At 38.6% G+C, this 15,747-nt stretch overlaps 1 protein-coding gene and 1 non-coding gene across 18 annotated transcripts in view; both read left to right on the top strand.

Annotated features, from left to right (window-relative positions):
- The window catches only part of PUM1 (pumilio RNA binding family member 1), a 117,287-nt gene that overhangs the window by 93,456 nt on the left and 8,084 nt on the right, over window positions 1-15,747 (top strand). For 12 of the 17 annotated variants that reach the window (XM_032495723.1, XM_032495734.1, XM_032495724.1 and 9 more), the window contains 6 exons: window positions 2,570-2,837; window positions 4,120-4,249; window positions 6,179-6,313; window positions 9,551-9,688; window positions 12,156-12,281; window positions 13,624-13,745. In XM_032495723.1, the coding sequence (XP_032351614.1) occupies window positions 2,570-2,837; window positions 4,120-4,249; window positions 6,179-6,313; window positions 9,551-9,688; window positions 12,156-12,281; window positions 13,624-13,745 (919 nt within the window). The remainder of the gene's footprint in view (window positions 1-2,569; window positions 2,838-4,119; window positions 4,250-6,178; window positions 6,314-9,550; window positions 9,689-12,155; window positions 12,282-13,623; window positions 13,746-15,747) is intronic. The other 5 variants (XM_006176168.3, XM_032495733.1, XM_032495725.1 and 2 more) reach the window with 2 other exon arrangements.
- Window positions 7,217-7,305, top strand: LOC116668397. The gene has a single exon (XR_004325564.1). It is a non-coding gene; the product is annotated as a small nucleolar RNA SNORD103/SNORD85 (small nucleolar RNA).

The following is a 15,747-nucleotide window of genomic DNA, read 5'->3' as shown; positions in this document are numbered from 1 at the left end:
TGCAAATTCAAAAATTTTCAGGGGCTACCTCCAGGGGTATGGTACTTTGGGTACGAGTACCTGTAGGTGTGTGAACTACAGTGAACTGGAAAACACATTCTGCATATTCCGTTTAAAGGAGATTCAGTCTACGAATACCAGTGGTCTGTTTGCCAGGTACCTTTTCAAAAATAACCAGAAAACCGCATTTTAATGCATAAATGTACTTTAACCATTGCTTTTGTTTGAAGAAAAATTATTTGTCCTAAGCAAAATATTCCTGTGAACTGTCAGTTTGCCATTTATAATATGGTACCTGGGAAAATTCCTTTTTCAGATTTGTATACTTCCTTTCTCAATAACGAAAGCTGTGTTGTGTGTGTGTGTGTGTGTGTGTGTGCACGCGCGCGCCTGTGTATGCTGTCTAGCATGCAAGGAGACCAGAGCCAAAAATCAAAACTTCAGTGCAGATGTATAAATCTTTTATTATAGGCTCTACTCATTATTCACCCCAGACTTTTGTGTTATGGATTAGTCAGTATGCTTTTGGCCACAGTAGCAGAAAATCCAACTAATAATGGCTTAAACAATAAGTACATTTATTGGTTCCTTTTACTATAAGTATAGAGGTAAGGCAGTGCCCCAGGTTGGCTCCCATCTTTTAGACTTGTCACCAAAGACCTGGCTATACCTTCCGTGTTAATTTGGATGTTTGTCAGGCCTTGTAGAAGTTTGGTTTTGTTGACTTGTTACTTTTCCCTAAGTGCCTTTGTTAGTGGCCACTTAAATTGCTTTCACAGCTTCGTGTGTTTGCGCCCTTCCTTCTTCTCACTGCAGTCCTTGCTGTTATGGCACTCTCCTAGTACCTACTGATCTACCTGAGTACCACCTCTTTACCTGTTTCTCCCCAGTCTTGAAACAAGGAAGAATGGTTTCTGAAGTGGAATAAAGAGCAGCCATATGGCTACTGTTCTCTTTTCTTACAAACCTTCTCTCTTCCTTTCCTTACAGAAGTGTTTTCCATTTGGATTAAGAAATATGTGCAGTTTTGACAAGAATAACAATGTCCTTTAGAACAAGAAAACTGGAGATAACTGAGTCTGAAAATGAGTCTTATAGTTGCAAGGGCAGTAACTAGAGTCAAGAATTCTGTGACAAAGTCTGGCCATGATAATTTTGGGTTTTCTATCTTTGGACAAGCATTTCACCTCTTTGGACCTTAATTTTCTGTTATATAAGTTCTGGGAATTTAAAAACTCCATTTCCATAATGCCAGTAAGAAGTTGATGGAACGTGTGTATAAAATACTTCTACCATAGAGCCTGGCATAGGACAGATGCTCAGTAAAGTGGGGGTTTTTTGTTGCTTTTTTTTTTTTTTTTAATTTAACATTGAGTCGTTTTCCTTTTGGTTCCATTGCTTTCATTAAGACCCAGACCTTTGAAGCTAGCCCATAGAATTCTGTGGAGAAATCAAAGCTGGGTATCTTTTTGTAGCTACCATTAAACTCCAAACCAGAGATTCATTAAAACTCTGTAGAAGTTAATGGGGTAGGCAGTTCATGTTGGGTGACTTTTCTCTTGGATCCTGAATTGTTACTCATCCATGCTGTTTATGGTTTATGAGGTATTTCTTACCTTCTTTGCAGTGTAGCAATGGGGAAAAACATACAAAAAAGACTTCACATCCTTTTTATAGTGGAATCTAAAGCTTAAAAAAATCCTAGTATTGTTAAAAAAGAATATTGAAAATATATACTCATTATAATTTTTTATTCTATTTTACCTTTTGATAAGCCTCTCAGTCTTCCACTTTATCTGTCTAGGGATTCACAATTACTATTCCCTTGTCATCAGTTAAAACAGCAGTATCAGTGGCCTGAAAGTTGTTGCCACGGTGGTGACTGCAGGCTCTGTCTCAATAGAAGGTGTTGAGTGCTACCCATTCCTGAAGAAGAACTTGAAAACCTTCCATTTCAAAGCATATGTCCTTTTCCTCTGCCCCTTATGTCTAATTCTTGGCCTGGGGTACCTTAGTGATTTTCAGACTTCTATTTAGTGGCAAAGCTATGCCTTCAAAGCTTTTTGGAGAGCTCACTATATAAAACAGACTAATCTGGGTACCCTGATTTTTTTTTTTTTTTTTTTTTTTTTTGAGAGAGGGTTTCAAATGGGAGTGGAAATTGTTCACTGATGGCGGAAATCTCCACAGAGCTCAGAGTGGAAAACCATGGACATCTCTGTGCATTGTCTTCTGATTCCTGGTGCTCAGGTGTTGGTTCACATGGCAGGAACTTTCTCCATCATTTTACTTACTAAGGGCTACACTAACTATTGCTCCGTTATTGCTAGCAGCCTCCTATCAGTGGTTAATAGCATTCCCCTCTCAATTTTTGTGCAAAGGTTTTCTTCTAAGTTGGTGAGTTGGCTTTATTAAAGTCATGGCATCAATAGAATTAAATCTTAACACAAAAGCAACAGAATTGAAAAATCAGAGATGCAAGCTTTCATGTATGGGATGCTTTTTCCTCTCTTGAACAAAGTTCCTTAAGAAGAATGAGTCTTGAGTTCTCCTGTTCTGTAACCAACAGGAGGACTTACAAATGGCAGTGGAAGATACATCTCTGCTGCTCCAGGCGCTGAAGCCAAGTACCGCAGCGCGAGCAGTGCCTCCAGCCTCTTCAGCCCCAGCAGCACCCTTTTTTCTTCCTCTCGTTTGCGATATGGAATGTCTGATGTCATGCCCTCTGGCAGGAGCAGGCTTTTGGAAGATTTTCGAAATAACCGGTATCCCAATTTACAACTGCGAGAGATAGCTGGACATATAATGGAGTTTTCCCAAGACCAGCATGGGTCCAGGTGAGGACTTGGCTTTGGCACTTAAGGTAACTGAAATCTTAATGTTTTAAATTCCATGCCTCAGAAAAAGGTATACATTACGTAAATTACTGTAAAATAATTGAAACAAAGTTTGCCTTTTAGTATGTTTCCTATTATTTATTTCAGAGGAATGTGGATATGAGGGTCACCAGATATACAAGTGATTGAGAATAGTCATTTAGTAATTTGGATCACACCCGTAAACCTTTTTACCTTTCTGAAGAGTAAGCTAGTGTTCCTAATTCATGAGAACCTCACCAGGGTATCACAATTTAAGAAAAACAGAAACACTGACACAGAGACATGTGTACACTTTTGCTACTTTAATTACTGTTAAGAATCTTGCTCTCAAAGAGACACTATTCAAATGCAAGTTTGGATCTCTGTGCTCAGGAGTCAGATGGCGCTACCCCTTTGTTCCAGTCTGTAGAAGTGGGAGTCCGCGTGGAGGTCAGAGAGAAGACACTGCTATAACACAGAATTTAGCTTGGGTTACCCTTCCCTGTTTGGACTTTGGAGAATAAGGTCCTGGTCCTGGGGAACAAGCGAAATTATGGTGACATCATCCATCCTTCTCTTATTTATCCCCCCCCCCGTGGCTATTCCACGGAAACAGTTTCCAAGGAAGCTTCCTCTTTTTTAAAGTTCTGCCAGCTTGCTGCAGGGCAAGGATTTCTCATATTTGGATCCTAAAGGCCATATTGAGAGACATGTTTTTTCTAATTTGATCACCTGAGCTAAAAAAGGCAGACTGAATAGCTACTACTTCAAGAAGACACTGCGCATATGTAACAGCTATTCCACATCATTAATGAATATGTCCTACTTTATATGAATATGAGTTAAAGCCTGTAGGACCACAGGCTTTGAGTTTGTTGATATGGGACTGATTTGTAAAAGGAAGAAGTCAGGTAGAGTTCTCTGTTTACCCTCTTTTCCAGCACCCCTGTTTCCTCTCCCTTTTAACCCCACACATAAAACAGTTTTGTATATATGTCTTACTGTGATGAAATATACTAAAATTTAAATACACTTCTGAAAGGTCAGTTACTTAGGGGATACATCACAGTATAGCTTTTTCTCCTTTTCAGTAACTCTTAAGTGAGCTCAAGTGATTTAAACACTATTGTGTGTGTATGTGTAGATATGCACACATACATGTAGTTTCAGAACTGATACATTGTATAAATTGAGCTAATCTTTATAGACTTTCCAAATCTTCCTGAAATGCTGTGATTGCCCTTTTTACTTTGTACTTCAGATTCATTCAGCTGAAACTCGAGCGTGCCACACCAGCTGAGCGCCAGCTTGTCTTCAATGAAATCCTCCAGGCCGCTTACCAGCTGATGGTGGATGTATTTGGAAATTACGTCATTCAGAAGTTCTTTGAAGTAAGCCTTTTGTTCTTTCTATTCTCTGACTTTAGAGAATCTCCATAGCATTTTGATTTTCATTAGCTGTTTTTAGAATTGCAGTCTCATTCCAGTCCTCAAAATGAAGGGTGTGGTCTTTTTGAAGCCTGTTTTTAAATGTTTCTCCAATTCATTAGCAGAAGTGCATTATTTAAATACCCAAGCAGACGATGCTGGTGTATTTTAGAAATGTGTTTGGAGAACCTTGTCCCTTTTTAGGATCCAGCACATTATTTCTGATTGCTAAAATAGTTTCACTAAACGTGTCAAATTTGGAGAAAAAAAATCCTTGTAAGATAATTTTAGCATAATGGCAGTAAAGTTTTCTGAAAATTAAGTTTTAAAAAAGGATTCCTCACGGGGCTGCAGGTATAGCTTAGTGGTGGAGTGTGTGCGTGGTGTGCACAAGGTCCTAGGTTCAATACCCCGTACCTCCATTAAAAATAAAAACGATTCCTAGAGAATTATCTTTGAACACAAACTAGTGGTTTTCATCATAAGCCACAGTCAGGAGGATTGTTAATGTTGCTTCTTGGGTGCTCTTTCAGCCTTGGTTCCTTAGTGCTCCTCCATTAATGTCCACTCTTGTTATTATTGTCCTTGGAAAGGGTTAATGAGATTATTGGATTAGTATCTGTTGCCTCTTCTAAACTAAAATGTCAGAAAGGCAGGGATTTTTGCTCCATTGAAGCCATAGTGCACTGGTATTAACAACCCCAATATAAATCCAGAAAGGAATGAAACATTGAGATGAAAATTTTGGTTCAAGGGGAAAATGCTGGAACCCTGCACACTACCTGCCCTCAGCTAAAGAAATTTGTAAACTTCTTACATTTTATTTTGTTTGGTTTGTCTGAAGATTTTTAAAAAGTGGCTCACTCACAGCCTGTATCTTCCCAACTTTTCTCACAAAGAATCAAATTCTTTGATTTGAATTCTCAAGCTGTGGATTAAGAAACCAACCTAAATATGACTCTTGTAATTTTGATTTTAAAATTTTTTTACTGCCATTTTGTTACAGGTACAAAATACAGAGATCTCCAACTTGAGGTTAAGGCAGCTAGAGGTGGCTGAGTGAACAGTGGATTAGAACAATGTGATTTGGGACAAGCTAGAGAACTTCTCTGACTTAGAGAACGTTTCTGGACTAAGGTCTCTTGTGTGGAAAATGAGTGGGTTGAGCAAGCTGATTATTCATGAAGTCTCTTCTAGCCTCAATTTTGCTATTAGAAATAAAAAGCCAGGGATGGAAAAACATTCTAGGAAGAGTTAACACTGTGCAGCCTTACTTTTGATTGTACTAACTTTTCCCCGATTCTCTTGACTTGTATAAATAGACAGTATCAGTTCTTAGAGTAATGTAGGGCAGTATATTCAGAACAGAGTGTGCACGTGTGCTTTGGCTTAAACTTCATGTTGGTAAGACAACTTTTCAACTCATGGACCACTGACGCCTGGAGTGATGTAGATTTGCTGCATGATGTTCTTGAATCTTTCTCAGACATTGTCTAAAGACTTAATAAACAATGTCTCCTACATTGTATTACTGTTTTTAGAGTAAATATAAAGGTTCTTGTAATTAATGGCATACAGATACATTAAATAGAATTGATGAATTAAGGGCAGCTTTGAGAAATTGCGTATTTATTTAGCAGATACTTATAGTGAAACTACTGTTGGAAAGCTGAGAAGTTTTTTTTTTTTTTTAACATTAAAAAGGGTTTCTCAGAGGCTGAGAACTACTGACTTGAAGAAACAAAGGCTTTTTCAACAAAAGGTTTAGTTCATCATAGGTGACAGGGCTAAAAGAGGTATGCCAGTGGTTGATACAGAATAATGAATGCTTTGCTTTCTCTGGTTTCTTTCTTTCTACCTAAGTAATGGTGTTCACCCACACATTATGTCTAGTTTGGCAGCCTTGAACAGAAGCTGGCTTTGGCAGAACGAATTCGTGGCCATGTCCTGTCATTAGCACTGCAGATGTATGGCTGTCGTGTTATCCAGAAAGCTCTTGAGTTTATTCCCTCAGACCAGCAGGTAATTGTAAGTTTCCCCTTTAACTTTTCTCTTGGTGTTTGATGTTTCTCCATAGTACATGTGGTGAACTTTGTAAATTTGTCAGTCCTTGGTTTTCCTTTTAACGTTTTTCGTTGGTGCTTGTGGCTGCCTTTCTGTGCATGGCAAGCATGAACTATTCAATTAATTTTGTAAGTTTATAGTGGATCAACTGTCTTGTGTTAAAACCAGTGGTTTCAAACACTTCTCTCTGACCAGAACTTAGTCTTTAGTAGGTGCAATTTTAGAGGTGGATTTTTTGTTTTGTAAGAGTTGAAGCGGGTGAAATACTAGTAAGTTGTCATTTTCTTCCACCTGAATTGACCACTCCAATAAACCAAACTTTTACCCAACCTACCTTCCATTTTTCTTTATTTGCACCCCTCTTATTCATTTATTCCCCCATCATTTCCTGAATGAGTGCCTACCAAGGGCAGCACCTGGCCTGGCACGTTGACCTGGTGCCACTCTGTGCCAGACATCAGCATAGATGACCGAGACCAGAGCACTGCGTGGGGAAGAGGGAAGCAATGGTGAGCACATGGGAGCACGTGCCCGAGTCTTTGAGGGGAGGCTTTGCAGGAGGAGAAGTCCAGGCTAGGAGTTAGACAGGAAAAAAGGGACAGAAATCTGAACTGTTGGGTGCTGTGAGTGGGAGCTGACACAGAAAGCACTCTAAGAGGCCCAGGGCCTCAAAAAAGTCACAGAGCCGATCTGGCCAGCTCCACACCAGCCACAGGACCCGGGAAGGCAGACAAGCCCGGAGGCAGGTCTGTTGCAGGCGTGTTTGTGCTGAGCAGTGCTGTGAGTCTTGGGGCGCTTCTGATCTGAACCCTCAGCCTTTGGGCTCTGAACTCCCTCAGCCCTTCTCCATGGAAGGGATGGCCATGGTCTGGCAATGATGAGCTACTTGCCCTCACTGAGAACAGAGTTCGGTAATGAGAATCTTTGTTATGTATGGACTCAGGTTCTGAGCCAGACGAGGCACCTACCTCCTCCAGTTCAAAACAAAACACAACAGAGCACCTCACTGGTGTAGCGTTGGCAGTTGAAGGCTGGGGAGTCCAGAGTCCTTATGGTGTGGGACTCAGATAGACATGTTAAGATGCTAGTGAAGGGTCGGGGGGAATGTTGGAGACGCACAGCTGGTTTGGAGTTTACTCATTCAGTGCCCAGTACTGGAGATGCAGCGGTCATAAGAGGATGTTGTATGTAAGTAATTAGAATCAAGGATGAGGTTACTACTTTGGTTTCTTCTAATGTTCAGATCATTACCCATTTAAATTTTCCCTGGGGTGTTCAGGGATGAAAATTTTATGGCTGAATCTTTCCTCTTTAGTTCTGTTTCTTTTGAACATGGAATTTTCTTCCTTTCTTGACCATAATGCCCACTTACTGAACACAAGCAGGATCATTACAGTTTCCCAGGTATTTCCCCCATCTTTGGCATCTCTCATTATTATGATGAATTATTGATTTTTGTCTCTAGCTTTTCACATTTTACTGTTTTTTGTTTTCTGATAGTATAGCTACATTGTAGTAGGTTTTTTAATTTTAAATCTCCCTTCCCTTTTCCCTGGGTATTGTTCTTTCTACCCTATATTTCTGTATATCTTTTCCTGGTTTGGTTTCTCTGTGGTATCTTGTTCTAGGTCTAAACTGCTCTTCCTGGCATGAGTAATTTACTGTTTCCAGATGTAAGTGTATTTTAGGTGACATTAACTCATCTCCTGTGGAGTTTTTACCTCTTTGGGCTCAAGAAAATATTCAGGAAAGCCACCCCCCTTTATTTTGATTATTAGACGTGTTCCTTGTGTTTACCTTTATGATACGCATCATTCTCTATTTATCATTCCCATAATTATATTTCCATAATAAATGATTCTTTTCTGTCATTTGAATAAATGCTTCAGGAAACTTTCCTGAGTCTATTGTCTTTTGCTTGTTTAGTCCCTGGCATTGTAACTTTGAATTTCTTTAATTAAAAAAATCTCATAGTTGCTTTGACATATTTACCATCCCAGGGATTTCAGACTTTACATTTGTAAATATTACCATTTTAAACTGGCTTGAAGTCTTCTGCCATAAATATAGAGTTAGCACAGTGGAGCTGATGTACAGAGACTGGATACAGCAAGGAAATTGGGCAGCAGGTGCCAGGGCCCAGCTGTGGTGCAGGTATTCAACTTGAAGCTACCAGGGACCTGATGCAGCAGGCTTTTGGCATGGGGTCCAATCAGCATCCCAACTTCTCTCTTTCTATACCCTTGTCACCTCCAGCCATTACACACACACACACACACACACACACACACACACACACACACACACACACACACACACTCTTTCTCTCTTTCACTCACTCAGTCTAGCCTTCTGTATTTCCCTCAGTTGGACACTTTTCATTAATTTAACTGAGAGTACTATTCTGGCTGATGCTGTAGTCACTCTAGCCCAGTGGAAAGATTATGTTGTTCATAGCCCTGGGCTAGAATTCTGATCCAGTCACTGTCTATAGTTGTAAATACATTATTTAAGTCCTCTCAGACTCAATTTCTTCTTATATATATGTAGAGGTGCTGTGCAGGGCAATATATAGTTGACAGATAGTTTGCTGGCATGGTCTGTTTTGCCACACACAGGGGCCAGATTGCCTAGATTTGAATCACAGCAGTCTAGGCCTGAGATCTTAAGTCAGCTCATTTGTCTGTGCCTTGATTTCCTCATCTGTAGTAGTGTCCACTGCATGGGATTGTTAGGCAGATTCAGTGAGTCACAGCATGTTAAGCACCTAGAATTGTGCCTAGCTTATAGTAAGCTGTAGATTAATTACTGTCTTTATTAATAATATATACTTTACAGGGTTGTCATGGTAAAAACATGATGAATTGTATGCGAAATTCTCTAATGCCGTGTATTTGATTGATACAGACTCCTTTTTATTTGAAAATGTCTGTATTTTTGGGGTTAGTTTCCAGAGGTCTTTTGCAAGTTGAAGAACTTTTTAAATGACTGGTTACTGTTACAGGAAATTTGCTAACACATGGAAAAACTCCAGTCCTCATTTATTACCGGGTTATCAGAGTGCCACAGCTGAGTTTTCCCACTCTCATTGTCATGAATATTCCCTGCTCAGTGCTTTTGTGTTTGGTAAGGAGAGCGTTGACTGTCCAGGTGTTTGCTCTCTGTGATTCTGGTGGTGCTTTCTTTCCTTATCTCCAATAGAATGAGATGGTTCGGGAACTAGATGGCCACGTCCTGAAGTGTGTGAAAGATCAGAATGGCAATCACGTGGTTCAGAAGTGCATTGAGTGTGTGCAGCCCCAGTCTTTGCAGTTTATCATTGATGCATTTAAGGGTCAGGTAAGTAACTCAGGAAAGAAATATAGGAAACAAATCTGTGTGTTTCCATTGAGAGCAGAGAACGGGATGGGATTTATGGAGTGTTCTCACGTGCTTAGTGTATTTCAGACTGCAGCAAATAGCAGTCCTATTCAGTGGTGTCAGGTGCCTAGCTCTGTGCACCCAAGTCTTCCCTTAACTGTGACTAATATAGATGTCTGCTCTTGTTGGCATGAGTCAGTGCCATCAGAGTTATGATTAAATTTCATATTTGAAGAATGAGTTTTTTCCTGTGGTTAAGTACTGTTTATCTTGATATTTAAAATTTTTTAATCATGTTTTAAAATTCAAGTCATTTGCAGTACTAATCTTACAGGTCATGTGTGATTATTTCTTGAAAATAACAAGGTGCTTCTTAATTTTAGGGGATGGGATCCTGATCCAGTGATCAGGATCGTTTGAACTCCTAAGTGGCCACACAACCAAAGAGAGCGTCTAATTTCTCCTATTATGTATCATAAGAGCTGGTCTGCTTTTAGCACTGGCTTCCAGGCACAGTTGATATTTTCTCATACCATAATTTTTCCAGATTGTCCCCTAAATTGGCTATTATCATTTATTTCCTTTGGCAAAAAACAACCTTCTCCTAGTCTCCTTACGGTAGGTGGGACAAAAGAGTAAAATACATCTCCTTCTTGGGTGTGTGAAATTTTTTTTTTAAAGAAAAGGGGGGAAATATGAAATACCAAGTAGATTTTGAGGTGTAATTGTGTTTACTAGATCAGAATGGGATTTTAGAGTTGTTTAGGCCTTGGGGTTTGCTCAATTATGGCAGTTGTTAAGTGGATTACCAACATTAACCTGTGGGTAATTGGGATTTTCTGAGTTAATGAAAAAGAGTAGATATGTGTGCTTTAAAATTAAGATATTACATTTATCAGCATACACAATAAAGAAAGTAAAAGGATTAAGCCATTGAATGGGAGAGTTTTCAAAACAGAAACTGCCAGTGAATTGATAACCAGAATATAAGAGAATATAAAAATAAAAGGAACAATAGAGATCAATGCAAAAATGGACCAGAGTCATGAATAGACAGGAGAAAAATGAATTGCCAGTAGATATATGAAAAAATAATTCATTAGTAATCAGGAAAACGCAAAATAAGACCACAAATGATAGGCTATTTTCTGCCCATGGGTTGCTCTGTATTGGCAGGGATGTGGATCTTATATTCTGCTGGTGGGAATGGATGTTCACTCACCCATTTTGGAAAATAATTTAGTATCTTTCAAAGTTCAACATTTGTATTTCTTGTGACCTAGCACTCCTGTCCAAGGAATATACCTGGTGAAATGCTTTCTCATGTACACCATGAGATGTACTTAGGCATGTTTAAAGCAGCATTATTCTCCTAAAAAGTAAAGACTAAGTAATCCACATGTCCATCAGGATAGGATTAGACCCTGCCCCCCACCCCCCACCCCAGCCAAAGCAAACAAAAACCAAACAAATTTCTCAACACTACACAGATACCCAGAGTAAATGACAGAAGACCACGGCATTCTGAGTAAATATTTGAAACATAGTGTTGAGTGAAATAAGTTAAGTTGTTCCACACTGTGAGTGTTCAGCATTTTTATAAAGCTAAAATTGAGCAGAACCATGCAGTATATTAAGTATACAGTTGTACACATGAAGCTATGTGTATAAAGCACTTGGTGCCGTGACTGACACTTGGTAAACGTCTAATAAGTGTCAGCTACTGTTAATGTTCTTATCATTATTGTCATCATTCTTGCTAACAGATTTGAGGTGCAGGTTTCTCCAGGTTATCACCTGGGAAGGGCAGAATGGAGACTGAGGGTCTGGAGCTGAAGCCTGTGTGCCTGTCTTGCTCCAGACTCAACAAAAGAGGATGCTTTTCTTGCTTATTCCTGGGAAACATCCCAACTCAGTTTAGAATGTTGCAATGTGGTTATGTGAAAGCATTCAGGTTTTGATCTCACTCCTTTTTCTGGTTTTAAACTCGTCCTTTGACGCTGTGGGCTCTTAGCAAGTGTGTTTTTCATGACCTTGACTAATTCTGTAGTTCCTTTGTAAGCTTTTTGGGAAAGTCTCTTTTGGGTCTGAATTTATGTACATCTGTGAATTCCTAGAACGCGTTTAAGAAATGAGTTTACACACACATGTATACCTACATACCTTATTATTTGTAGAGAGAACTCAAGTGCCATATTTGTAATTTGGGCTTTGGAGTCACACTAGGAAGCAAAATCCTGACTCTGTCTTTTACTGTCTGTATGACCATAAACACATTATGTAAACTTCTAGGAGCGTAAATTTTCTCATCTATATACTGAGAATAGCCACGAGTCTCTCTCAAGGTCATTGTGAAGGTTAATGGAATTATGTATATAAATAATACTGAAGCATGGAAAGTGGCAACCATCATTTTTGGCTTTCTTGTTGTGTTGGTCTGTTCTAGGTGTTTGCTTTATCCACACATCCTTATGGCTGCCGAGTGATTCAGAGGATCCTGGAGCATTGTCTCCCTGACCAGACACTCCCTATATTAGAGGAGCTTCACCAGCACACAGAGCAACTTGTACAGGTAGTGGAGTTGCCAGTAAAGTAACTGCAAACAGCTGTGGGCTTGTATGTTTTCTCAGCACAGGTACTTATTTCAGAAGAGGGTGATGTGTTAAAAATGCCCATTAAAGTGCTCTGGGCAAGTTTTCATTTATGCCTGGTTCATGTTTTATGAATATGGGTAATGAATAGACCCTGAACTTGTAGTCAAGAGGTCTGCCTCTAATTTGTCAAGAGATCTGTCAGGAACTGTCAGAAGCCAGAGCTCTGCCATGAATTAAGCTGGCTGTGGCCACTTAGGCCATTTGGTCTGTGTTTCAGTTTCATCATTGCAAATAAACTAAATGAATTATTTGATTTCTTCTTTCTAGTTTTCATACTTTGCTTCTACTAAAATTTTCTCCTATATCATACTATTTGAATACTTTCTACATATAGTATGTTGTCCTGAAGCAATTTTTTAGTGCTTATTGCTTGTTTTGGTGGGAGATATGAGTTTATAAATGTATTAAATACTCATTGTAGCAAAAATGGAAAGTACAGAAAATAACAAGAAAACGAAAGAAATTATCCTATCACCCAAAAGCAAACACATTTGGCATAGGCGCTTTGAAAAAATAAAAGGGATTATTTGTACAGTCTCAATTTTTTTACCTGTTACGAATAAATATTTTTGCTTCCAGAATTCTTTACCCACATGTATTAATTCTCTCAAAGCATTTTTCACTTTACTAGCTTGTATTTTTTGGGGGGCAGAGGTAATGAAGTTTGTTTTAATGGAGGTCCTGGGCATTGAACCCAGGACCTTGTGTGTGCTAAGCATGTGCTCTACCACACCAGTTGAGCTATAAACACTCCATCCCCCCTACATCCCCACTCCCCCAGCATTTTTCTTTAGATGAATCTCTACCGTATGCTTGTGATGTTATTTAATTAGGTGTTGTCTTTGTTGGACGTAGTGTTTCTGGTTTTTCTTTGTTAAAGACAAGTGCAGAAATTCATTTGTACATTTGTGTTAGAAAACTAGCTCTTTATTCCCATCTACTTTCTTTTCTTCTTCCTTTTTTTTTTTAAATGAGAGGAGGCCTAGTTTTTGTGTGTAGTACTTTAGAAGGATCTAAGTAGGACCTTTGGCCATAAATATAGAAACATTCCACTGTTTAGTAATAATGCGTTCTTGTTTTGTAATGATGGGTTAAGTTGTCACTATGTATCCATTTTTAAAATTCTTAACTGTTCATTAGTATTGGGTAAGCCATCATGGTGCTACAGGAAAATAGGTGTTCATTAGATGTAAGGATTTAGGTAACACAGAACTTGTTTATACATAAATTTTAAAATTTCTATTGTTATTTCTCAAACAGGATCAGTATGGAAATTATGTAATCCAACATGTATTGGAGCATGGTCGTCCTGAGGATAAGAGTAAAATTGTAGCAGAAATCCGAGGCAATGTTCTTGTATTGAGTCAGCACAAATTTGCAAGGTATGTGCTTTGAATTTTAGGAACAGTTTTCCAGAAGAGAGGATTAAATAGTATTTCAGGTCTAGACAAAGAATGGATTTTCAACTCACTCTCTCTCTTTTTTTTAATGTTTATTTTCCTCAAAGTATACACAGCTTTAAAAAATCAAAGAGTTCTACAAAGTATAAAACATAAGAAGTCCCTTATTGAGCTCCTGGTTCCTCCAGAGTCAGCAGCTTTGAAATCTGAAGTATATGTTTCTAAAGCATGTATGTTTTATGCTTTGGTAAACTATGGGTATTTCATTAACTTACTTGTTTGGAATTGTGAAATGCTCTTTACTCAGTTTCCTCTTTGGTGCCTGAATTAAAAGGCAGTGTACCGTATCTATGTATAGATTCTAGTATTCTTTAACTCTCTCTTCCAGTCTTCATGTCATACCAGCTCAAGAATAAAATAGTACATACAGTACAGGAGGAGCCAAGATGGCGGAGTAGAGAGGCTCACAAGCTCGGCCTCTCCCACAAATACACGAAAAATTACATATACAAACCCACTGAATTGCAGAGAACACCTACTGAACTCTGGCAGAGTGTATCTCTCTTCAAAATACAGGAGAGTTCTCACAAAATCCAATAAACAAGAAGTTCATACTGTATAGCACAGGGAACTATATTCAGTATCTCGTAGTACTTATGGTGAAAAAGAATATGTAAACAAATATATGTATGTTCATGTATGACTGAAGCATTATGCTGTACACCAGAAATTGACACAACATTGTAAACTGACTATACTTCAATAAAAATATATACCAAAAAAAAAAAATTAGAAGGCAAAAAAAAAAAATGTACTATTATTCCCAGGTTGTGAAAGAAAGATGTTCTAGGTAGCTTATAAGTACCAGAGAAGGGAGAAATTGGTGGCCCTCCAGTAGGTTAGTGGTGTGGTCTTCTGAATAGAGTCTAGTATATCTTTTCGTAGACATAACGTAGTATTTTGTATTTTTGGAATACTTTTCTGGTTTTAGAATAAATTGCAAGGCAGATGTGACTCATACAACCTTGATGTTTTTAAATTGTTGACTTTTAATTTGTGAAATCTTACTACAGCATAGAAAATAGAGAACAATAAAAACACCCATAGAGCCAATGTCTCAAAAGCCTAACCATATCAGGGTCATCTCTTAGACTTTGTATTGCTTTTTTGGACATTTGCCAGGACCAGGGAAGTAGGGATCAGAATCTCTTAGGTCTCTTTTTTCGGTCACTGTCCTATTTACTTCCTTGTTCAGTGTATTTAATATCTCACCTTTGAATATAGCATAAGTATTAATATTACAATCGACTTGTAGTCTGATAATGACTGAGTAGCTACTGTGGGCTCAACCGTCCCACAGGTAACGCCTGTAAACTGTGGACAGAACGCCAAAAAACTACCTGAAGGCACTAGACAGTGACCAAGAGCAGGGAAATACTAGAGAGGAGGGTAAGGGAAGTTACTGGTACTTGGAAGAAAGTAATTGCACTGGGGAAATTTCTTTTTTTTTCTTTTCTTTTTTTTTTGGAGATATAATTGGCATGTAGGTTTGAGGAGTACAGTGTATTTGATACATTTATGTGTTACAGTATGATTCTGCAGTAGCATTAGCTAGCACTGTTACTGTGCTAATTATCATAATGAGAACCATTAAGATCTAGTTTCTTGGCAGCTTTGAAATTTATAATGCAGTAGTGTTGACTGTAATCAAGAATGAAAGTTTTAACCTGTAGGCATTTCCCAGTCTGCTTCCACGCTAGGCTTTTAAATTGGAATAGAAAATCTCCAGTGTTCCCAGAAGTCATACTTTGGGGCATCCGTGAAAATGGGAGTGACAAAATGACAAGGGAAAAATCCTGGAAAGGAAGAGAACTAGGGAGGAGGAGGCCCAAATTTATACTTTCCAAATATCTGGTTGACTCCTGAACTACATTTGCATAGGACAAACTCACCAACTAAGGCAAAAATAATTTTGCTGAGATTT

This window comes from Camelus ferus, chromosome 13 (genome assembly GCF_009834535.1).
Source record: "Camelus ferus isolate YT-003-E chromosome 13, BCGSAC_Cfer_1.0, whole genome shotgun sequence".
In the NCBI taxonomy this organism is placed as follows: domain Eukaryota; kingdom Metazoa; phylum Chordata; class Mammalia; order Artiodactyla; family Camelidae; genus Camelus; species Camelus ferus.
Note: the sequence above shows the minus strand (reverse complement) of the source record. Positions and strands in the feature narration are given on the sequence as shown.